At 43.9% G+C, this 24,320-nt stretch overlaps 1 protein-coding gene across 4 annotated transcripts in view; it reads left to right on the top strand.

Annotated features, from left to right (window-relative positions):
• sox6 (SRY-box transcription factor 6) overlaps nt 1–24,320 on the top strand; it is a 264,750-nt gene that overhangs the window by 12,995 nt on the left and 227,435 nt on the right. For all 4 annotated transcript variants that reach the window (XM_028796093.2, XM_051923458.1, XM_028796092.2 and 1 more), the window contains exon 2: nt 20,018–20,228. In XM_028796093.2, the coding sequence (XP_028651926.1) occupies nt 20,018–20,228 (211 nt within the window). The remainder of the gene's footprint in view (nt 1–20,017; nt 20,229–24,320) is intronic.

Here is a 24,320-nt window from a genome sequence, read left to right as displayed (position 1 = left end):
ACGAGACCGGTCAGTGTGTGCCACAGCTGCACTCGACTACACGTCCGTCTTGGACAGGATACGACCTCTCCTGGCTGCAGAGGAGGGTCCACGACCTCTGACCTGGGTAATTCTTAAGAGCTGGCTGACACCTCTACAAGTTCACCAATATAGTAAAACTGCTAGGGAGTCTTGGGTTGTTTTTTGTCCTAAAGACCTTGTGAAGCTAGTAAAGTGCCATGTGTACCCAAAAGCCCTCCCCATTTACCCGACGGTGATAATTATTGTCAAACACTGCAGAAATGAAACACCGGACATTACACAGTAAACAATTAACAGGCATAATGCAGTCAGAACACAGTCCAGTACAGCAGGTGCAGATGACAATGGGGTGTGGAACGAAACCCTCCTGTAAACAGCCCACTGAATGAAATTGAAGGTTTTGTCCTACCTGGTTCCAGTTGTAGCGTGATGCTTTTAGGAGTTTTATCCAGATGAGACGTATCAAACCAGGACGAAATCACTTGAACAAGCACATGCATCCAGTACCGTGTCAGCCATTATGAATGTAGTGAGAAGTCAAGCCCCTTTGATTGGCTAACTGAACAGATTACAAATCCTTCCTGAAGAAGGGGCCTGAGTTGCCTCCGAAAGCTTGCATATTGCAAGCCGATAAAGGGTGTCATTTTGTTTGACTTCTCACTACAGTTAGAAACTGTAACCCACGGTGGTTGTTCTTTCTTTTTCCAATAGTGCACAGATATACACAGATGAGCGCGATCCCCTCATTGTCTTTTTAGCTTCTTTTTAAAGAGAGAGAGGGGCATCCACCACATGACAAACCAACTCAGGATCCCAGATTAGGGCCCGAGTGCAGCCATGCAACAGGTGACACCTCAGCACCACACCAGTTCAGATGAAATGGAACCAGTGGGAGGTTTTTTATGGTGGCTGAAGTGCCAGTTCTGCCACCAACCCCCAGGTTTTTCACTGCAGGTTGCCGGATGCAGATTAACGTCATACTCAGGACGGAGCAATCACAGGTTAAGAGCCTTACTTAAGGGCCCAACGGAGTAGAGTCACTCTTGGCATTTACGGGATTCGAACCGGCAACCTTCCAATTACCAGTGCAAATCCCTAGCTTCAGAGCCACCCACCCCGCCCTTTTTAAAGAGACAGCTTAATTATCCTTCTTCACAGCAACTCCCTGAGCCCTCTAAACCTGCCCAATGTTGTATTACTACCGGAGCTGCTGGGAGTTGTACGCAGTTTTAGTAGTGTTGATACAGACTTTGATTTGTGCTAATCAACATGTTGCACTTTGCTACTATATGTACATTTTTATTGGGATTTTGTTTTTTATAGGGTCATTATTGTCGTGTGTTATGGCACAGCACAGTCACAATTCCTCATTTTCTTTCTTTCTTTCTTTCTTTCTTTCTTTCTTTCTTTCTTTCTTTCTTTCTTTCTTTCTTTCTTTCTTTCTTTCTTTCTTTCTTTCTTTCTTTCTTTCTTTCTTTCTTTCTTTCTTTCTTTCCTCCCCTCCTGGCGAGTGTTCCTTTTCCAACTCCGACTCGCCTGGATGAAGTCAAAAGGCTTCCTTTATGCCAGACCCAGAAGTACTTCCAGCGTTATCACACTACAGGTTAGAAGCACTTCTGGGTCAGGCAGAAGTTCCTTAAAGTGGGGACGATCAGTCCCTGCACCTCCACCTGGCAGCACCCACGGAGCACCGCAGGGCTGTGTAAGACTGCCACCTATTGTATTGGGGGAGCAAATAGTCCACATGATTGGTCACCCCTTATCTTTCCATTAAATTGGCATCCCAGTCAGGTATCAGACCTTGAACCATAGTGGCCAGAGCACCACCCCATGCCTGGTGTACATTAGAGAGTTTTGCGCATGTATTCCCAAGTAGTGGATGTCTTTATGTGGACATGAATGCAGCGAATATGTAGACGGTAATAAACGCACAGTAAACACCAATTGTTACACTTTTATCCCTTCTCCATTCTCCTTTTGTGCTTCCAGCCATTAGCTCTGCCTTCTTTCTGTGGACAGTAATGGTTTGTGTTCTGTTATATTTTACATATCACCTTACTCTAAGGCAACACCACCCCATGGCACTTTACAAGTGCAGAAATGTCGTGTGGATTGTTGCGTTTGTTAGGTGTATTCACATAAATTGTGAGAGCAGCCGTAGTCATCGTGTCTGTTTGTCCGTCTCTCTGTTGACTATTGACGATTTTCTTGAAATGTAGCACGTTTATTCTTCAAAAAAATTTGTTGAGATCTTTCAAACAGAGAACACTTCAGAAACTTTGGAAATTTCAAAAACTCTCCTTTTTGTGAACTTGTGAATTTCCTCTTGGGATTAATAAAGTATCTATCTATCTATCTATCTATCTATCTATCTATCTATCTATCTATCTATCTATCTATCTATCTATCTATCTATCTATCTATCTATCTATCTATTATATAGTGCCTTTCATTTCTATCTATCTATCTATCTATCTATCTATCTATCTATCTATCTATCTATCTATCTATCTATCTATTATATAGTGCCTTTCATTTCTATCTATCTATCTATCTATCTATCTATCTATCTATCTATCTATCTATCTATCTATCTATCTATCTATCTATCTATCTATCTATCTATCTATCTATTATATAGTGCCTTTCATTTCTTTCTATCTATCTATCTATCTATCTATCTATCTATCTATCTATCTATCTATCTATCTATCTATCTATCTATCTATCTATCTATCTTTAAGAAAGCATTGGCAAATTTTTCAAAAGCTTAAAATGGAAAACATTCAGTGACGTTTTTTCTGTTTTATTTCTTCGACTGGTATATTTTGTGTAATTCTCTTCTGAGAGAGTCCCAGTACAATTAAAAACTACAGCAGACTCATGCATGTTTCTGTGATGCCCCCGTCATGTCAGCTGGATGGGCACGTGCAGGTGGTTTTTAACACTGATTTTAACTTTCCATCGTGTACTTGTTAGACATACAGTGGATACGATGCGTATTTAGACCCCTTCACTTTTCATACATTTTGTTATGTTGCTAAAGTCACCTAAACTTGTTTGTTCCTAAGATCAGTATTAGCATCAGTAATTAGTATTGTCTATTGTCTCAATACCCCAGAATGACAATGCAAAGATGGGATTTTAGAAATGTTTGAAAATATATTAGAGATAAACAACTGAAATGTCACACTAACACAAGTATTGTGATGGATGGCAGGCATTGGCTGCGTGGGGCATGAACCCTCACATGTCCTGGAGGCAGTCCTAATGAATGGCCGAGAAGAAAGGCAGCAGGTGCGAACCTCAGAGTGAATATGCTGATGTCAAGGCAGGGATGGACAAAAGATCCTTACCTGGCCGAGACACTAGGGGGAGACGATCTATTCAGACCAGTGGCCCTCCCAACACACTAGGTGGCAACATCCGTGGGCTATGGTACCCATGTGGACACCCGCAGGGCTTGCTGGGAGCTGTAGTCCAATAGAGCAGTTCCAATTGTTGCTGAGAGGGAGTGCCACAAAAATTAGCTGTCCCTACTTTGTGGGGCTTTCTTCTGACCTGGAAGTGCTTCCTACAGGTCATCCCCTGGCACCAGAGGTACTTCCGGGTCAGAGGTAAAAGAAGCCACTCTGCCTCACCCAGGTGAGTTGGACTCGGGTGTGGAGGATGGACAGAGTTCACCTGGTAGGAATGGAAGAGAAGAAAGAGAGAGAAGAGAGAATTGTGGTTGTTCAAACCGTGTTGAGAAGCATTTCATTAGGTATTGGATAAAATAAACATTATGTCTGTGCAGTTGTGTCTAGAGATTGGGTTGCTGCTACACCCCTACTGGCCACAGTATTTAGACCCTTTACTTTGAGACTTGAACTCGATCTCATTCTGTTGATCATCATTGAGAAGTTTCTACACCTTCTTTGGAGTCCACCTCTGGTCAATTCAGTTGACTGGACTGATTAGGAAAAGCACACAACTATTTATGGAAGGTCCCACAGGTGAGCAAACAACCAAGCCATGAAGTTGAAGCAATTGCTGGCAGAGTTTAGAGCCAGGATTGTGTCAAGGCATGGATTTTAGGAAGGCTGCAGCATTGAAGGGTTCCCAAGAGCACAATGGGCTCCATAATTCTTAAATTGAAGAAGTTTTTAATTAGCAGGACTCTTCTCAGAGCTGGTCAAATGGCCAAACTGAACAATTGGCAGAGAAGTGACCTGGTAAGAGAGGTCATCAGGATCCTGCTTGTCACTCTGACTGAGCTCCAGAGAACCTGTGGGGTTGACGAGAGAAGGTTCAACTATCACTGCAACATTCCACCGCATTTTGGTTTTATGATCCAATGTCCAGATAGAAGCCTCTCATCAGTTAACAAACACATGGAAGCCCAACTGGAGCTTGAGAAAAGGCACCTATGGGACTCTCTGGCTGTAAGAAACAAGATTGTCTGGTGTGATGAAGCCGAGATTAGTGTCACTTTGGAGGAGACCAAGTACCTCCCATCACTTGTGCATTGCCATGGTGATGGGCAGCACCAGAGGTTAGGAGACTAGACAGGGTTGAGGGAGAGCCGAACGGAGCAAAGTGCGGAGATATCCATCCATTTTCCAACCCGCTGAATCCAAACACAGGGTCACGGGGGTCTGATGGAGCCAGTCGCAGCCAACACAGGGCACAAGGCAGGAACCAATCCTGGGCAGGGTGCCAACCCACCACAGGTGCGGAGATATCCTTAATGGAAACCTGCTCAGAGAGCTTAGAGAGCTCTGGACCTCACAGGCGTGGCAATGTTGTTGACCCTAAATCAAACATCTCTGGGGAGACCTGAAGATAGCTGTGCACTGATGGACTCCACCCAACCTGGCAGAGCTTGAGAAGCAGAGCTTGTCGCATCAGAGCCAAGGTGACTCCAGTCTGGAATGACTGCCAGGGGGGCTTCGAGTAAGTACAGAGTAAAGGGTCCTGAGTACTAAAGTATCTATCTATCTATCTATCTATCTACTTGTGTCTGTTTTTAAATTTGAAAAAATGCCAAAAAATCCTGTTGTTAGTTTGTCGTTGTGGAGTATTATTAAGTGTTACTTGATGTTATAAATCATGAATTGAAATGATTGTAGCACCATAACAAAATGTGAAATAAGTCAAGGGGTCCAAAGACTTTCTGAATCCACCGTATAAACTCCAGTTAGCCACTGGCCCCCCATAACCAACGGCTAACAACTTCTCATGAATCCATGCAAAAGGTGACATCACTTGACTCGGGCGCTGCTGTCCGAGTTCGGTTCTCACTGGCATGGATTTTGTGTATTCTGCTGCGTTCTGTTATGACCGCTTATGTTTGAGTTTAAACAGAACTTGATATCTCTGCCTTTGATGAAGTCACATAACAGACCTGAATGTTACGCCATGGCAGCAGCCTTGTGGTTTGGAGCCCGAGGCCTCCTCAGAACGAGAGCTCACGAGATCCGCTCCCACGTCACACACCTGTATTTAACTGACAGGCACAGCCAGCGCTTGTAAAGCGCACATTCGCATCCTAGGGTCGCGCCTATATTTATGCATTGGCAGCCCCCGGTCACATTTTAATTTAGTGCTTGGTTTATTAGCGGGGTGGGCTTGGCGGTAGTTCAGCCGGCAGCACAGTAAACCAGAGATAAAGTGACATGAGAATTCATTTGTGTGCTGAGCTAAGGAAGTCGCCCTGAATGGCACGGCCATCTCATGTGACATTGGTGCCGTTCATCCATAAGTTATTCAGCTGCTCCACCTTTGGCTCTCGCTTTAGTGGGTGGATGGCAGATAAAGACAGCAGTGGCACACTTGCAGGCCTCAGGGGTTTTGTGATATTGAAAAGAAGCAAACCGCAGGCTTCCTACGGCTTCAAAAACAAATCTGCGTTTTAACTTAACAAAGTTTAGGCTCTTTAATGTGAATGGTCTCTGCTGAGATTCGATCAATATGGACGCTTTGTGTTTAAAGCTTCACACAAAATACCGAGCAGAGCTAAATCTGGAGCGGTGTGGGGCTGCTTGTTTTTTTCTTTGCGGCTTTGCTGCTGAGCATTTTTAATGCACCAGCGTGTGCCTTGCGCTCCTCTCCTTGGGTTGGATGACATGCGTGCACGCAGCTTCAGACATCTTGTTGGAGAGCAGTGGCACTCGTCTGTGTGCACAGTGTTTGCCAAGCACTAAATCGAATCGTGCCCTCTGTGAACACCATGACCCCGAAGACGTGGAGGTGCAGTTCTGTACCTGTTTTGGGCAGTTAGGAATTCCTTCTGTAGGCAGAGTGGCCTCCAAAAGCGGAACACTTGTCTCGTTCGTTCTGCACATGAAGACAAATGACAGAAATTACAGCATGCAGTGAGGTCTGGCAGGGCCACTCTTCTTGCTGTCTCAAACCTTGTAACAGTTGAGGTTGTTATCGATCTCTCGAACCCTCAGGTACCACGCCAAACACCAGGTAAAAGTCCAAGACTTATTATTTTTATGATAATAATGTGCACTAAGCACCCTCCACTCCACACTACACATACAAATAGCAATAGTCAAGTACAATAATCACTCCTCCGCTACCAGACACTTTGCCACCCTTCCTCCAAGCTCATCTTAGTGTCTGGGCTTTCCCAGAGTCCTTTTATACCCCCTGACCCGGAGGTGTTCCTGTCCAACAATCCACAAGTCCTCATTACTTCCGGGTCAGGGTAAAAGTCCTTTTCTTCAACCCGGAAGCGAGTCGTTTCTTCGTGTAATGTGATCATGACACACTTCCGGGTTATAGGGCATGTAAGAGTCTGACAGCCTCCCTACAGCGACTCCTGGTGGTCCCCAAGGTATCCAGCAGGGCTGTGTATACAAACTACAAAGTCCATAAGGCCCTGCTGGAATTCGGGGAACCTCCATGCTGTTGGGAGGGCTCTACCTGGCGGTCTGGAGGTGTGGGCCGGAATATTTAGCCGGCCATCCATCACACCTCTAAAGGACTTACTCCACACTACAAAGTGTCCCCCTGGTACAGGCCTCACTTGTCTTACATTGCATAACATGACTATCGTGGAGTCCTTCCATCTTGAGACACAACAAGGTCCACAAACTCACACAAACGGCCAGACCTACCCTTATTCTGAGGTCTGGGCCCACTGGATTGGGCAACCTGAGCCCAAACTTAAAAGGCAGGCTTCAAGCCTGCACAGGCCCAAAATTGGGGGGATAAGGCTCCTAAATAATAAAAGTCTCAAAATGACTGCAAAAAATGGAGAAGAGGAAAATGTGGAAACCTCTGATCCAAACTAAACAAAGCAAATTGCTTTAAATTTAAAGATTTAATAACAAAGGTTCTACAGGATAAAAAACTTGAGACTTGTCTAATGATAAGAAAGCGGCCCCAGTGAGGCGCTATACAAGCCTATTGCTGTTGGTCTAAAGGAGTTCCAGCCGTGTTTCCTCACACACTTCTGCCCCATCTCAGTGTCATAGTGTCATAGAGAAGATGTGCAGCATTGTTCATCATGGCCATCACATGTCCTCTTTCTCTACTCCACTATGACCTCCAGCGAGTCCAGAGGGTTTCCCATGACTGAGCCTAGCCTCTTATTTAGCTTGTTGATCCAGTGGTCCTCTCTTGGGGTGATGTCACCAGCCCAGCACACCACACTGGTCATCACTGGTCAAACACTTTGAGCTACATCATTTGTATGAAAATGTGCTATATAAATAAATGTTGTTGTTGTTACCACAGAGATGGAGGACATGGGAAGGATGTCACTACCCACCTTATAGGACCACAGTCCCCTAAGACTAAAGAGTCTGCTCTGACCTTTCTTCTCTTAGTTAGGGGGCTGGTCCAGCATGTTACTGATGTGAGCCCCCAAGTACCTGTAACAGTGCACCATCTCCACATCCTCTCCCTTAAAGATGATTGACTGGACGTGGAGGCCCTTTGGTGCGGCGCACGTCGATTAACAGTTCCTTGGTTTGCCTGATGTTGAAATGTGGACATTTTTCAAGGTTTCGCCCCCTGACTCTTCTCGTCTTTCTCATCCCCCTTATCAATATCACCCCATCAGTGCAGAGTCATCAAAGTGTTTCTGCAAGTGACGTGGCCTGATGTTATATTGATAGTCCGAGGTGTACGGAAATGGTGACGGGCCTGATCCTTGTGGTGCTTCAGTGTTGCTCACACAGTCCTTGAGCGTCTGCCTGATTGATAGTCCATTACCCAGGACCCCACAGGCTCATCCACCTGCATATCTCTGATCTGTGCTTGCAGCGTTTAAAACAATTTTGCACGAAATCTACACCTGAATTGCCACTTCTCTAGATTTGATCCCCAGCCTCTCATGTTAGACTTTATCAAATTCAGCACTGTACCTTCTGAAAGTCCAGATCAGTAACGTCACGGGCGTCTCTCTGATCACGTGGGTTTTGTTGCTTCCTTAAAGAGTTCCAGTGTAGTGTGATTACCTAATGGTGCAGCTGTCCTGATGTCACATCCAGACACTTTATAAAAGGGTCTCGGCGTCACCTTCATGACTCGCGGGTTCTATTACAGAGTCTCGCGACCCTTTTTGTGAGGAAGTGCTTGCTGGCTTCTGTCTTCAGTGCACATGGCCTTAATTCCCACTAGTGGTCCTAGAAATGGCTGGATCAACTGTATCAGTTTTTCAAGACTTGGTCAGGTCAGCTCACATCCTTCTCTGCTCGAGACTGAATTGAGTGGCCCATGGAAATGTGTGGTTGCTCATCTCTGCTTTGTCTTTCTTCCTTCTTGCAGTCCTTGTGTTCTAATCGATGTGTGTATTCCATATTCACCGTAGAAATGCACTGCCAGCAGTTGTCTAGAATTTTGTTTCAATATGCGTTATTTGAAAGCTTACCCGATACTTTGTTAAAAAATACTGGGAGATGCTCACTAGCAAGTAGCAGGGGATCCCTATTAAGGACCTGCATGGGGGCTGAAATCATCTTGTAGCCGTACTTTGACCTTGAAAGACGCAGCCTTTTTGTTTGGCACTTTTTATTTCCTATTTCTCGACTGTGCCTGCTGCCCAGCATCTGAGAATGTGTTGAAGACGTGCTTAAATAAAGGACATTTGCTTATTCTTAATCGATGTATCGTCAGGGGAGCTTCGTTTTTTTGTCATGTTTAAGCCTGTCCCATGATTTTATCATAAATGACAATTTACGTTACTTTAATATCATATTAGTAGGAATAATATATAAGCAGTTATCGGGAGTACAAGGCAAAGTCAGAAGCCAAAAAAATAATTGAAAGCTAAGGAGTCTGCCGCACGGATATCACAGCCAGGATTCAGCGCTAAGTCAAAAAAGCGGAGAAGCCAACATCACAGAATTTCATGGCAAAAAATGGATGTTTTGAATTCTCAAACTCGGATTGCATTGTGCATCCAAAAATAACTTTTTAACCCGTGTGGTCAGGTGCAGCAATGACAGACTCAAAAGCAACAAATTTTTGGGACACCAACCGGGTCGTCCCTTTTATTCATTCAAGGATGGAAAATAAAAGAATTTGAGGATAAATAACATAAAGAGCACAACTTCACACGTATCCCGTAACGGGGGTCCTTATGAGGGTCTGGCTGTAACAGAGCTCCAACCTGTGTCTTGCTCAGCCCAAAAGTCACGCCTCCTTCTGGGACGCCCGTGTTTTATGTTTGGTGGGACCATAAGGGGCGGAGCTACTTGCCCTCACTGCGAGGGTTCTTGCCACTGTAAGGGGAACAGAAGATGATTCTTACATACCTTGACAGAGCCAGTGAGGGAGTTGTCCAACACACATGCGTGACACCAGTCACATCGTTAACCGGAGGTCACAACCTTTGAGGACACGCCCCTAACAACTCGACTGGCTACCATAACAACGGAATGTTGAAATAGCGGCCATCGTGAGTAAACAAAAATGGAGGTGAAAATGGACCAAAATTTGCAATTTCAGATTCTGTGGCTCAAGAATCCCCACAAAACAAGCAATAGATCTTGTAAAACTATAGAGAATAATGTGCAAAAATTACATAATCACTATATAAAAGGAAGCCTATAATGTATCCCTTTATTATTAAACTGTTATGTTTTTTTAAGCATTAAACAAGAACACTACAATACTACTAAAGAATCACTAGAATGAATGGAGTTACCCGCAGTCTCAGATAATGACGAGACCAAAGCGCCGACATTTCGTGCGGTCGCTTTGATGACGTCACACCCTGTGCTCATCCGGATCGATACTATGGAAACACGGAAACAAATGGTGACCGTAAATGGAAAGGCTAAAGAAAAACAAGAAAATGTCAAAGGTGAGTTCAAAGCAGCAACATATATTTAATATTTTATTAACGGGTGAGAAAATACTAAGAAAAATACTCCAAAAAAAGCTGAAATAGTCCAACCCTTTATATAACGGTAACCTTGTGATTGAAGTCCAGTGTCCTGACCACTTTGCCCTTTTAAAATACAACGGATTCAGAAAGTCTTGAGACCCCTTCACTTCCTGCACATTTTATTGCGTTGTACATTTCATTTTACATTTAGACATTTGCCATTTTCGCCCAGCAGTCTCCACTCAATACCCCATAATGATAACGTAAAAACCTCAATTAGAAAGGTCAGCAAATTTATTGAAAATCACAAACTGAAATCTCTTCATTCCTAGAAGTATTCAGACCCTTACTTTGGCAGCAATTCCAGCTTTCAACCTTCTTGGCTGGGTCGCTACCAGCTTTGCACACCTGCATTTGGCCAGCTGATCCCATTCTCTCTGGCAGATCCTCTCAAGCTCCGTTAGACTGGGTGAGAAGTGAACTGCCATCTTCAGGTCTCTCCAGATGTGTTCTATGGGGTGTAAGTCTGGACTTTGGCTGGGCCACTCAAGGACGCCCAGAGACTTGTCCTGAAGACACTCCAGCGTTGTCTTGGCTGTATACTACAGGCCATCGTCGTGATGAAAGATGAACTGTCACCCCTGTTTGAAGATCAGGTTTTCTCTAAGAACTTATGTGTATTTGGCTGCATTTATCCTTCTCTCAATTCTGACCAGACTTGCTGTCCCTCTCCCCCCATGGTACGGATGGTGCCACCTCCATTCTTCATTGCAAGGATGGTATTAAAAAGGTGATGAGTAGTTCCAGGTCTCTGCCAGACATTGTGCTTAGAGTTCGGCCCAAACAAACTCACACCAGAGAAACGTCCTTCAAACTGTCGTATGCCTTTTACTTTCATGAGTGACTTCCGTCTACAGTAAACAACTGATCAATGGAGTGTTGCCAAGATGGTTGTCCTTCCAATGGGTACTCCCATCTTAGCAGAGGAGTTCTGAAACCCTGTTAGAGTCACCATTGGGTTGTTGGTCACCACCCTGACCAAGAAACCCTAACCAATCCTGGTGGTTCCAAACTTCTTCTTCCATTTCAGAATTTTTGAGGCCACTGTGCTCTTGGGACCACCCCAAACTTTATAAATGCCCTGCTCTATGTCTCCCCACAGTTTGATCTTGGTGGTCTACAGAGAGTTCTTTGGGCTTCATGGTTTGTTTTTCCTTCAGTCAGGCAGTGTGAATTGTGGGTCCTCCTATACACAGGTACACGTGGGCCTTTCCAAACGATTCAGTTGGCCACAGGTGGACTCCAGTCAAGTTCTAGAAAGATCTCAAGGAGAATTAAAGCACACAGGATGGGCCTGAGCCCAATCTGGAGTGTCACAGCAAAGGGTCTGAATGCTTCTATGAAGGAGAGGTTTCAGTTTGGGGTTTTTGAGTAAATGTGAACATTTTTCTGGTCACTTTGTCATTCTGGGTTTTTGAGTGTAATGTAGAGTGATGGATAAAAATGGCAAATTGATTAATTTCAAATGACGTCTACGTCACAATAAAGGAAGCGATGGGGTCTGAGTCGAGTGATAAAGCGTCCGACAAACATAAGGATGCCATTCAGCGCTTTGTGAACTTGGCAGCGTTGGTGAAACATGAAGACAACTTAGCTAGCTAAATGGGCGCAGTGGCATGCCTGAATGGTCACCTCTTGTTTGTCAAAGTTCATGTTACGTTTTTTAAGTTGCCTTAATAGCTGCTTCTTTCAAAGGTGTCAAGGTTTTCCTGCTTACTTGTTCCTGATTCCCCTCAGGCCCCTTTTCGTGAAGAAGTGCATCATCCTGGCTTTTGTCTTAAGTGCCGTCTCTTTAGGTTTACACCATTCACTACTTAGCTTCATCGAGGCCTCTAAAGATGTTTTCTGACCTCATTTAGGTCCCCCACAGCCTTCTCCGATTGGATTGGCATACCACACTCTCTCATGTGACCTCCTCTTCTGGTCATGTGACCAGGGGAACTGGGATAAAAGAATGGACTCAGGAGGAGCCAGTCAGCTGTGGTTAGAGTAGAGATGCCACCATCTGAGGATCGCTATGTCCTTAAATGGCATGTAAAAAAAAAAACAAACGAGACTGTGGCCACCCTAGGCGCTGTGCAGCTCCCCAGACTCCCGATACAAAGTCCTGATTAATATAAAAGTTTTAATTCTTCAAATACCTTCACAACAAGACTTTAAAAGGCACACACGGCACGATTCTCAAGGCTTCTTCTATCTCCTCTCTCCTCCTCGTCTGCTTTCTCCCACCTCTGGCTCACCTGGATGATGGAGGCTGCTCCTTTTATATAAAACCTGGGAGCACTTCTGGTGTCCTGATGCTGTGGCGAACTAGGGCTCGTAAATCCCGTCAGCGCATCCCAACAGGGCTGCCCATAAGAAGTACCACTCCCGATATGCCCTGTGGGTCACTGTAGCAGGAGGGCTGCCACTTAGGGTGTTGGGGGAGACAATGCCCTGAATTAATCGCCTTGCCCTGTCCTCCAATGCCATTGGCTTCCCAGTCAGGTAAGGATCCTAGTTCTGCTCTGGCCGGGTTTGCCTGTCTTTATTAAGATGGTGCTGGCCACCTGTCTTCTTGACCCTCTTGGGCACTTTTTTTTTTTTTTGTTCTTTATTTCGCCTTATACAATTTCTTGTATTAGGAATTTGTTAGTTTTCGCATACAAAGCGCAGGGTCAGCCATTGTACAGCACCCCTAGAGCAATTACAGGTTAAGGGTCTGCTCAAGGGCCCAGCAGAGTAGGATCTCTTTTGGCAGTGACGGGGATTCGAACCGGCAACCTTCTGGATACCAGTGCAGATCCACTCCACACTTTTGTTCTTAGTCTGACAGGAGGTCCTCACCCGTGAGTGTATTTTGTGCCTGGGTGTTAACAGGGAAGTCACACAGTCCACCGGGGCACTCTGTGTTTGGCAAACACGGGTTAACATCCCACCATTTCACAAAAGTCCCTTTTGTTTTCTTGTTTGTCCTTTGACGCAAGCGTCGGCTCATTTCACGTGTGCCTCACCATATTGTGGCGCATGTTAATGTTAGCTTTGCGTGGCTTCAGGGTCTAAGGTAAGGCCAGCGCCGTGACCCCGCAGCTCAATAAAGTTTACTCACCTGTAAAGGACACACTCCCAATCGATAGGCCTGTCAGAGTTTGTGCTAAAAGGGGATTAGGAGGGTTTGGCCGAGGCCCCTCAGCTTATTGTTCTTTGGCTTGTCAGCAAAAACCACGGAAAGGGAAGCGAGAAAAGACGAGCGCTGACTGTTGTGGGGTTACAGCTGACGGGGGTTTACTGGAGGGACTTGTGGGGGGGGCCCTCTTGTTGAGATAGCGCCTGTTAGCTCCAGTTTTATGTTTTAACCTGAGTCGCACTTGTTTGTGGCTCATTACGGGGTGGTGGTGTTTTTTGGGGGGGGGGTACTGAATTAGAAGAAGATGGAAAAAAAAAAGATGACATGCAAGCATTTTAATGAGCCGGCTGACATTGAGGACGTATCGAGTGTCATTCGAATTTCGCACAGTGTATGCTAAGCTTTTTTTAACAGGGAGAAAAGACTGCATGTTTAGGATTCCCCATTCTAAAATTGGCAAAAGTTTACAAAAAAAAAAAAAAAGGCGTTATCACATTGGAGCAATTGTGAAAATGCTATGCACAGCAAAGCCTGTCTGAGCTACGACTCAAGTGTTGATCCTCAGCAGAATTTGGGCCGGGGGATGAAGAAGTCAGACGCGACAGACAAATCTTCACTCGGCTCACGCTGTCACATGAGTCGCGAGGTGACGTGCGCGAGGCGAGGGGTGTCGTGTGTGTGGGGGTGGCGGGTGACAGGTGCTAAGCACTGGCACCTTGCACCGAAGCCCTTCTGACCTTTGTGCCAGGGGGCTTGCTTCTCGTTGTTGTTTTTTTTTTGTTTTATTCTTCTTGTTCCAAAAAAGAAAAAAAAAAAATTACGATAGAACACAACTCGATCAAAGAAATGAATAAATACACCGAAGACAATCCACCTGACAAGGAGAGAGCTCCTCTGTGAAGTTACAAGCGTTAAACACCAGCTTGGCACGTTTACTTTAGGAGTTGTAACCACCAGGGGGTGCCACTGAGCCCTACACCCAAGACACAGTAATGCCCAACACACTTTGAGGAAAAAATAAAAGATATGTCTTTGTGCACAGCACCTCTCCAACAATCACCCTTCCAAAGATTAGCCACAATACACAATACAACAGAAATTTGTCCTCCCGTCGAGTGTTGCCCGCTGCCTCCCCACTCTGACTCTCCAATGTGAGGCAGCAGCGACCTTTTAAGTCGGACCAGGCAACGTTTGTGATGCAAAGCAGGGAGGTCCTCCCCTGACATCCATCAGCACTCAGGAAACACGATTTAGTCTAACTGAGACACCGCCATTAGGGGGCATTGGGGTTTAAAAGTCTTCTGACCAGAAGGGCCAGCGTCAGTCGTCCTCAAAGAGTGCTGTGGGGAAGAAAAGAAACTGTTAGCATCAGTGCCATCCTCTTGTTCCTGGTGTATAATGACAAACCTTCTGCTGTACTGTACTTTAATTATTAATATAGTTATTTACAATATGTGTAGTCTTTATCTAGGAATCACTGTTTTTTTTGTTTCTGAACTTACTTATCTACTTATATGTATTTATTTATTTATTTAAAGAGCTGGCTTTGAATGGCTTCATTTATTACATATAGCGCCTTTAATATATACAAAATTACATAGCATCTATCTTAGATAGATTTTCAGCTTTTCAATTCTATCTATCTATCTATCTATCTATCTATCTATCTATCTATCTATCTATCTATCTATCTATCTATCTATCTATCTATCTATCTATCTATCTATCTATCTATCTATCTATCTATCTATCTGTCATATAGAACTGTTGCCATCTACCCTTTGCATATTAAATCCATTATCGTTTATTGTGCTGCCAGAGTGTGGTGACTTGTGCCATTTAGTTCGGCCATAATAGTAAGAATCTTCCTGTCATCTGTACTTGTCACAATACAACTAGGGCTTGTACTCCTCCTCCTTCTTCTGAGGATGGTGGTCTTTCTCTGCCGTGGGCTCATTCTTCTCCTTGAGCTCAGCCTCTTAACATAGACAGACATAAGGAAATGGATGAAATGCCACAGTAGTGTTGGATTGATACTAAAATGTGGACCTCGGGACCCACAGCAGTTTTCTCACCTCACTGTCAGTTCCGTGTATTCAAATTTTTTTTTCAGGTTTGATAGAATTTGTTTCACCAAGTTCTTTGTATTTTGTGGGTGGTTCCCCAAGAGGCGGGGTCACCTGTCCATCTCCCAGTAGGCTCTGCCCCCAGCCCTGTAAAGTTCACGAGAGCCTTTTCTTATTTTGTTTCTTCTCCTGATTCGTAGCCTTTGATTATTGATTTCTGTTCTGGTACTTCTGATTGATTATTCTCTGGTCCCCTGGGACACATTTAGTTCTATCAGTCTGTCTTTGGCTGAGTGTGGCCCCCCCATGTGGGCTGCTGCCTTTTTTCTTGTGTCTCTCCTCTGCTTTCACCTGGCCGTAGTTCAACATTGAATGAATGGGCAGACGTTGTTGGGTTTCATTTATGTTAATCAGTTTCTGCCTCCTTTGTTTTCTTGTCTGTTTAAACTAATCTGGATCTTTATGTATATTCATTATGTGACTGGTAATTTGTAAAGTTTGTATTTGTATTTGTCACAGTACTCTGGGCGTGCACTCAAGTGAAGGGCGCTATATAAAAATAAACTAAACTGGGTTGAATGGAGCTGGTTTGGCCTCCTGATCCCAGAAGTTAGAACAAGTCACCTGATAAGGGGGCAGACGGTGTGTTCAAATGGACTGAGACCAAACCTGTGAATAGCTCTGTCTGTTTTCTATTCACACAGCACCTTCTCCCACCTCATGTCACTTAAGCTCTTGCATCTCGTAACCTCAAAACTTTAGGAACTCACCAGGCTGAGGCACAGACGACAACCTGAATAGTCCCTGCTCCCCAAGAGTAAAGCCTGGCTTGGGCCGAGTCTTTCTGATACAGCAAAGCCCTGGCAGTCCTCGTCAGGCCTGACTGTCTGAACTACAGTTCTCTGGTAGCTCGCTGGGCTTCCTGATTGGGACAGCTACAGAACGTCACTGCCGTCTAGAGCTCAGGAGGACATAGTGCCATGTGTGACGGATGGTGGCCTGTGCCATTACCCGACCAGGACGCCTCTGTAATGGAAGAACAGGGGGAGATGACTTATGAAGGGCGTCATCTTCCCCACACTGCTCTTTGGCTGCCCCCGTGGGGTGTAACGGCCCCTCAGAGTCCCACAGGGCTATATGGGACTTGGTATCAGTCGGCTCAGCCCTTTTGGGTTCCAGCAATGCCACCAGGGGGAAGTGCAGGATCTGCAGTGCCCTACTTTGGGCTTCCACCACACCTGGGACAATTCCAGACCTCCCTAACGAGCCACCTGGAATTCTCCCGGGTGCAGCTTAAAAAGAGCCAACTACCTCACAGAAGAGAGCCTGAATCGAGAAGAGGTGGATGAAGGGAAGAATGAGACATTTCAGTGGTATTTTATTACCAGTGACTGTGGGTATCAGTCCTTGGAGGTGCTCTGGATTCCTTTCCCTATAAAGGGGCTTTTGTTGGACAGAGCTGGTGTCTGTGCCCGTTTGTGTCGGGTCAGGGCGGCAGGTGTGCCCCTGGTTACTGCACATGTCATTCCTTTATTTCATCCTCCCATCCAGGATTGTTACTTTATGTTACGTTTTCTCCATTGCAACAACTACCCAAAACTTAGCCTTAATACATTATACTATTAATTTGGTTTAAGGCCCGTTGGCATCTGCCTCGCCCCATCTTAATGAATCTCCAGATGGCACAAGGACACTTGTGGGTTTTTTTTTTCTAAACATTGTCTTATGCTCCCCACTTTTTTTAATTTATTTTTGTTTATTATATACTAGCTGTCCCCCATGGCTCTGCCCACATAGTAGGACAAACTTTAAAAATCAATTAAAAAAAAAAAGAAAATGTAATTCTGGCAAAGCAGAAGGTAGGTACGCTCTCACGTCAAACGCTGGCACTGTATCTGATGGTGTTCAGGTCTGACGGGAGAGCGTCCTCCACGTGGGGAGAAGAGCACGTGGTCGTGATATCTCTGCCAATCAGCAGCTACACGCCTCTATAACGCACGTCTCTTAAAAACAGCAAACATTACTTCTTAACAATCTCTAGGTGATAATGTCTACTGAATAAACAGCTAAGGGGAGGCAAGGTGCGCTCCAACATGTGGCGAGAGGCAGAGCAACTCGAACGGAGGCTGGCGCATGAGTGAGGAGGGCCCTGCCCGTCTCCCTACTCCTGTGGTCCTGCCCCTCTCCCCTCGGAGTCGCGCAAATAAATTGTTACCGCAAGTGAACTACGATACTTAGTACGATGAGAGAAGTCGCAAAATCAACCGGAATGTTCAAGCAAATTCTAGAAAACAACCTGATCTAAATCCGTGAAGTAGTTTTCTCAGGACAAGAGACAGACACACACAGACAAACAGACAGACATTGGATTTTATATTGTCACAAAAATTAGAGACTAGAGTCATAAAAAGGTTTGGGGCAGCCATCCATATAATATTCCCTGGCTGCAAATGGGTGAATAGATGGCACAGATCAGAGTCCAACATGGTGGCTTTAAAGGCCAAAAAGGGAAATGATGAAGTCATCAAAGCCAGAAGCGGAAGAGTCCTCTTCCATAGGCTCGGGCCCGGACATGACGTCTTCAAAAGGGCCGGAACCTGACGGCTTTTCTTGAATGGGTTCTACACCGGAAGTGACGTCATCCATGGGCTCGGAAACGGAAGTGACATCCTTATGGCCGGAACCGGAAGTGACGTCATCGGAGCCAGGCAAAATTTCCTGTGAGCAGTCTGCAAGAAATTGAGAAAAATAGCCAGTGCACTCCGCCACCCCCCTGGTCTGACGTGGGATTGCTGTCATTTAGGCCCTTTCGCTGCCTGCCATGCACTTGTGTGTGACACTATATACAGAGATATACAGATAATTGTCAGCCTGGTGTGGTGATGCAGTGAGCAGTGCTGCAGCCTCTTGGATTTTTACTCCGTGTTAGATGTCAGATGGTAGACATGGGATGTGAAGTCACATCTTTGGGATAATAAGATGTAGAGAAAAGCCAAGCAAAATGACACCTTTTATTGGCTAACTAAAAAGATTACAATATGCAAGCTTTCGAGGCAACTCAGGCCCCTTCTTCAGGCAAGACGTAATCATTAATTAATAATTAATTAGTAATCATGTAATCATAATGATTACATCTTGCCTGAAGAAGGGGCCTGAGTTGCCTTGAAAGCTTGCATATTGTAATCTTTTTAGTTAGCCAATAAAAGGTGTCATTTTGCTTGGCTTTTCTCTACATTCATAATGGCTAACACAGTACAACACCCTAGTACTACGGATAATAAGATGCAAATTCTCCCTTTGCACTAAAGGCACACGTCCATTCGACCACGGCAGACCCAAATGCACGACTCCTGTCTCATGGATTGGAATCCTTCACTTCACGTCTGTGCGTGTGGAGTTGGCGTGTTCTCCCAGTATTTGCACATTTGTCTTCTCTGAATGGTGCCATTATTGTTGAGACATCCTGTACACAGTGTGGCCTTGAGTGTTCAGCTGGATTTGGACCCTGGAAGATGAGTGGTGACTGACCTGCCACAAAAGTGGCCTGTCATCTGTGAGAATTGTGAAATCTCACTTCTGTTTTCTGGTATAAATCCTTATTTCTTTTTTTAGATTCTTTGTTCTGGTTGCACCTAGGATGGACTTGCACCCAGTCTAGGGCTGTTTCCCACCTTGTGCCAAGTGCTGCCCGGTTAGCCACCAGCTCCCAGGGCTCTGAATTGGATGAACAAACGGTGAACGACTGCTTTTTGTTTTCTTTTGGTGTTCAGGATGCCAAGTAGTCACACTTGTAAACGTCAGAATGTGCTTCAATCTTGGCCTCGTGTCCTCGGGTCGTTTCTTGATGTGAACATGGGGTCCACTTTCCTTGTGTCTCAGGTGGAGGAAGGTGGCAAAGTTCCCTCTCAATGGCTTGAAAGTAGCAAAGAGCCAATAGACTTTAGGATCACTGAGCAGCCTTGTAGGCTTCAAGGGCCGCTGGTAATAAATGAGCAGCTGTTCATCACACTCAGGCACCTTGATTTGATTGTTGAGAAGACGTGACAAGTTATGAATTGCAATAAATAAACACTGACATGAGACTATTAACCGAGCTTGAAATGTCATAAAGGTACAAATCACAGCCCAGGTAGGCCGACTCTGACTACTTATCAGCCTGGTGGCTCCTGTTGGAGTGTCTCTTAGCAGCAGATGCCCTGGTCATTGTCCTCTCGTCTGGATGGGATGCTTCTTCTTTTGTTGGATTATCTTTTCCTTCTTATAATGTCGTAGGGTCCATCAAAGCGTGACTCTCTGAAACAGACCGTTTTGCTGAAGTTTCTGCCCCGAGTGTGCTCAGTATGTCTGACATAAATTGTTGAATTGTTGTTTGCTGGACTGCATGCAACAACCTGAATCGTCATATTGAAAGTCATTCTTTTGCTTTTTTTGCAGGAATCGGACAGCAATAAAGTATGTCCCCTCTACCCTTTCCGGAATAACTCTACCTCACCACACAAAACAGAAGACGCAGGCCGTGACCGCGGAGAACTCTTGACGAGCTCGGCCTTCGGGACGCCAGAACGACGCAAGGGAAGTCTGGCTGACGTGGTGGACACACTGAAGCAGAAGAAACTTGAGGAGATGACCAAGACGGAGCAGGACGGTATGGCACAACTCAGCACCAGTGCTTTATCCGGTGGTCCGGGGAGGGTTGGAGGCCTTGTGAAGCTTGCACTTGCTTTTCTTTATAATCTGTACATATTGAGAAATCCCATCATGCTTTGCTATAAGTATCATTTGTCAGGTGTGGAACTTTTTTGTCTTTTTTAGTTTGTTTTCTGCCTGTAGACTAGAATTGGATCAGTACAAAAATTTTGAGCTTTTGAACCTCATTACTGATATTAAAATGAAGCAAATAAGGAATATTTAAATCTGCGCTGTTCCTAAGGCCTGCACACACGTGAGGCTCCTCATATCATAACAAGGGGTGGGTCACCAACTATTACCAACTATAGCTTTGAAGGTGGGGGGGGGGTACCCCTCTTGATGTTTTGTGCACAATGATACAAGTATATTATAGTGAAGAGTGGCATTTGGGGGCATGGTCAGCGGGGTTGATGGGGGTCTCCTTCAAGTTCCGATCGTACTTTAGGTACCGAAATTAATGTAAGGGCTGGTATCGTACCGGTTTTTTAAAATGTGATTTTTTGGTACGTTTTCACAAATATAGCCAGATCTTTGTTGTAGAATGCCAGCTTCCCCCTTTCCTGTCTTTCAAATTCAATGTTAAGGAGACAGGGTATGTAACTGAATGTTTACATAATAATATAAAAATAGAAATACAGTATGTAACAAATTTACAGACCAAACTATATTCAAAACGTAACAAAATACAGACTATAATATTACTACTAATACTTTAATATTATCCAGTAGCATCGTTCTCTGTCTTTTTACGTGATGTTTCCGCCAATCTCCTTTCAATGGTGCCTCTTGATTTATAAGTTCATAGGATCAGACGTCATCAGGTTTACAGCGTCCAGTGAAATTTTTGTCTGTGTGTGCCAATCAGCACGTCTTTATTAACAAGTTGATCTCAAAACTAAAAAATCCAAATAATGATAATAATAACAAGAAGAGTCATCCATTTTATGTAAAGAACATATCTGTCATTGACACACTCTCCGTTTTTCTCCGTTATTATAGAACGTATATTTCTGTTTTTTACTTTACCTCTGTGTAGCGCCTCTGTAGCACAGCACAAACAATAGGAGGCTTAATTAACATGAAACAGCAGCAGTGGATTATCCCGCTCCGGTAGCGCATCCCACAAGGAAACTTCGAGTACTTGGACATAAGCCGTCTCTGTAAAACATATGCACGTTGGATTAGGAAGAGCAGTTTAACGCAATTTATTGCCTCGTATTATTAATTCTTAATGAATTTTAGAAGACCATTGAAATCTTTACTTTATTTACAGAGAATATGAACATAAAAATACGAAGAAGTAAGACATTCAGATTGTGAGAGGAGATCACTCAGTCCATCGAGCTGATTTGTTTAGTTAATAACAAAGCTGTCATCTAGATGTTCGTCTGGATTTTCTTTATTATATTATTTAATGTAAACATCTGTTAGTATCTTATGGAAAGAATGATGTGAAAGGCTGTTAGTTATTTTTAGTAAGCATGTACTGTATCATTTCGATTGATTTATAACATGAAAACTTGTTACGATAACATTACAACAGAGATTGTATTTGTTGCAACGGGTGCAGATCTTAATAATCTGCATCAGTGCCTTTACTCTGGTGTACAATCACAAAACCTGCGTGAATATCAACAACACATTCCTGTTTTCATTTGCAAGCAAAATCACGTAGAACGAGCTGCCCGCCTCCATTCGAACTGCCGACTCCCTCAATGTGTTCTGTGAATGTCTGTCTAGGGCTGCCAACACCACACTGCGCCACTTTCATTTAAAAAGCACAGACATGTTAGTCTCCATTTTCGCCTTTAGTCCAAACTACCCTGCAGGAGACTTTTGAAAACGCCCCGTAGAGCTGCGTAGTTCTGAAAACGGCAGGTCGACATTATAATGTGGATGAGTGAGAACGAGGCATTTTGAAAACGCAGACTCTTAATTGCACTCTGATTTGTTTAGAATTGTGACGTAGGTCTTCCCTGATTGGATCCTGCTCATTACAAGGTCTCATTCTCTGATTGGTAACCTTTCACGGAAGAAAATTGTATTTCAGCATGGTGGACGCAGAGGAGTTGTTTTCCATTGTGCTTCCCTGTATGCATCCAGTGGTAATTGCATTTTATGCATTTTAAATGCTGCATACATTTGTAAAAGGCAAACAGTTAACCAGTCGGTACAGTTTTGCTCTAAATCCTGTGGCCGGTGACATTACCATTGCTTTTAAGGATTTTTCTGCCAAAGCACACTGTAGGTTAACACCAACATCAAATGCGTTTTTGGTCGTTTTAGTGTGGACAGAGATGCCTTCGTAAACAAAGTGGAACGCTAATGTGGATGGAGATCACTTACTTTAAAAATGACATTTTTTCAAATGAAAACACAGTAGTGTGGACATGGCCTAACTGACAATGGCCTTGATAGGTTCTTGTAACTATTCTTGGGTTCTGTTTGGTTTAAAGCTCTTCACTTATGATGATCAATTTTGGACAAACCTCGCCTGTAACACTTGTTCCTGCACAGTCTTCCAGACTGATGGTCACTCAGTTATGATGACCTCTTCTGTAAGTCACTTTGCTAAGTTGACATTTTAGCAGGCCGTCATACCTAAGCAGATGCCATCTCATTCTGATGGTCGTAATTAATGTCCTGTCCTCCCCTACTCTTCTCAGTATCTCCTCAACACTCTCTCCTTCTCTTCCAGCTTATTCTCTCCCTTCTTCTTGTAACCTTTCCAAACATTTCATATCTGCTGTGAGTTGCTCCCTGGCTCATTTTCTCCAGATTCTGTTGGATCGTGTGGAAGTTTGGGGGCTGCTAGGATAAAGAGGGCCATACTTCAAAAATCCCAGGATTGAACGGGTCGGTGGTGCTCAAGGGTGGGCTAACACGGATTTTAACTTATAACATAATACTGTTTGGTGCAACAAACCAATCAGTGTTTAACTAGGGGCTACACACCCTTTAGACAGAGATTTCTGGAACAAAGAAGTTTCTCAGCATTTTGTCAGAGATTGATACAGCTTAATGATGAAAACAAAAATCGGGAGTGGTCTCCCCTCGAGTTTCTCATATACTCAGAAATGGGGATGGATATTTGATGAGTAAACTACAAGACAACAATTATATTTTTATGTTATGTACATTAAAGAACCATCAACAACAAATTAAATCAAATTAATAACATATGGAACAATTATTATATAAGTAAAGTTGAATAAATCAGACCCTGCAGCTGCATGAATAAAAGGTAAAGTACCACTTCAGGTTAGCGGAAATAGCTGAAAAGTTGATAGAAATCTTCATTTTGTACCTAATACTTGTATGCAAAATTTGGTTGACCAAAGTGAAAGAGTACTCAGGTTATCGTGTTTACAGACACACACACACAGACATAATTCCAAAAATGGTAATTTCGGACTCAGAGAGGTCTAAAATGTCAAAATCTTGAGGTTGAATTTTTGGATGACTACAATACTTTACTTACGAGAAAGTAAATAGGACTCAGGGTGGTCTGAAACGTTGAGATTCATCAAAATCTGAAAATCGAATTTTTGGACAATTACAATACTTTCCCTACAAGATAGTAAATCGGAGTCAGGGACATCTAAAATGTCGAGATTTGGACAAATTTTTGGACGATTGCAATACTTTATCTATGAGATAGTAAATCGGATTCAATGAGGTCTAAAATGTCGAAATTCATCAAATCTCGAATTCAAATTTTTGAAGATTACAATACCTACGAGATAGTAAATCGGACTCAGGGAGGTCTAAAATGTCGAGATTCATCAAATCTCGAGTTCGAATTTTTGGACGATTACAATACTTTTCCAATGAGACAATAAATCAAACTCAGGGAGGTCTAAAACATCGAGATTCCTCAAAATCTTGAGGTTAAATTTTTGGACGATTACAATACTTTATCTACGAGATAGTAAATCGGACTCAGGGATGTCTAAAATGTCGAGATTCATCAAATCTCGAGGTCTAATTTTTGGATGATTACAATACTTTCCCAATACTTCGTATACGAGAAAGTAAAAAGGAAGAA

The sequence above is a fragment of the Erpetoichthys calabaricus genome, chromosome 2 (assembly GCF_900747795.2).
Source record: "Erpetoichthys calabaricus chromosome 2, fErpCal1.3, whole genome shotgun sequence".
Classification (NCBI taxonomy): Eukaryota; Metazoa; Chordata; class Cladistia; order Polypteriformes; family Polypteridae; genus Erpetoichthys; species Erpetoichthys calabaricus.
This window is presented reverse-complemented; position numbering and strand designations above follow the sequence as displayed.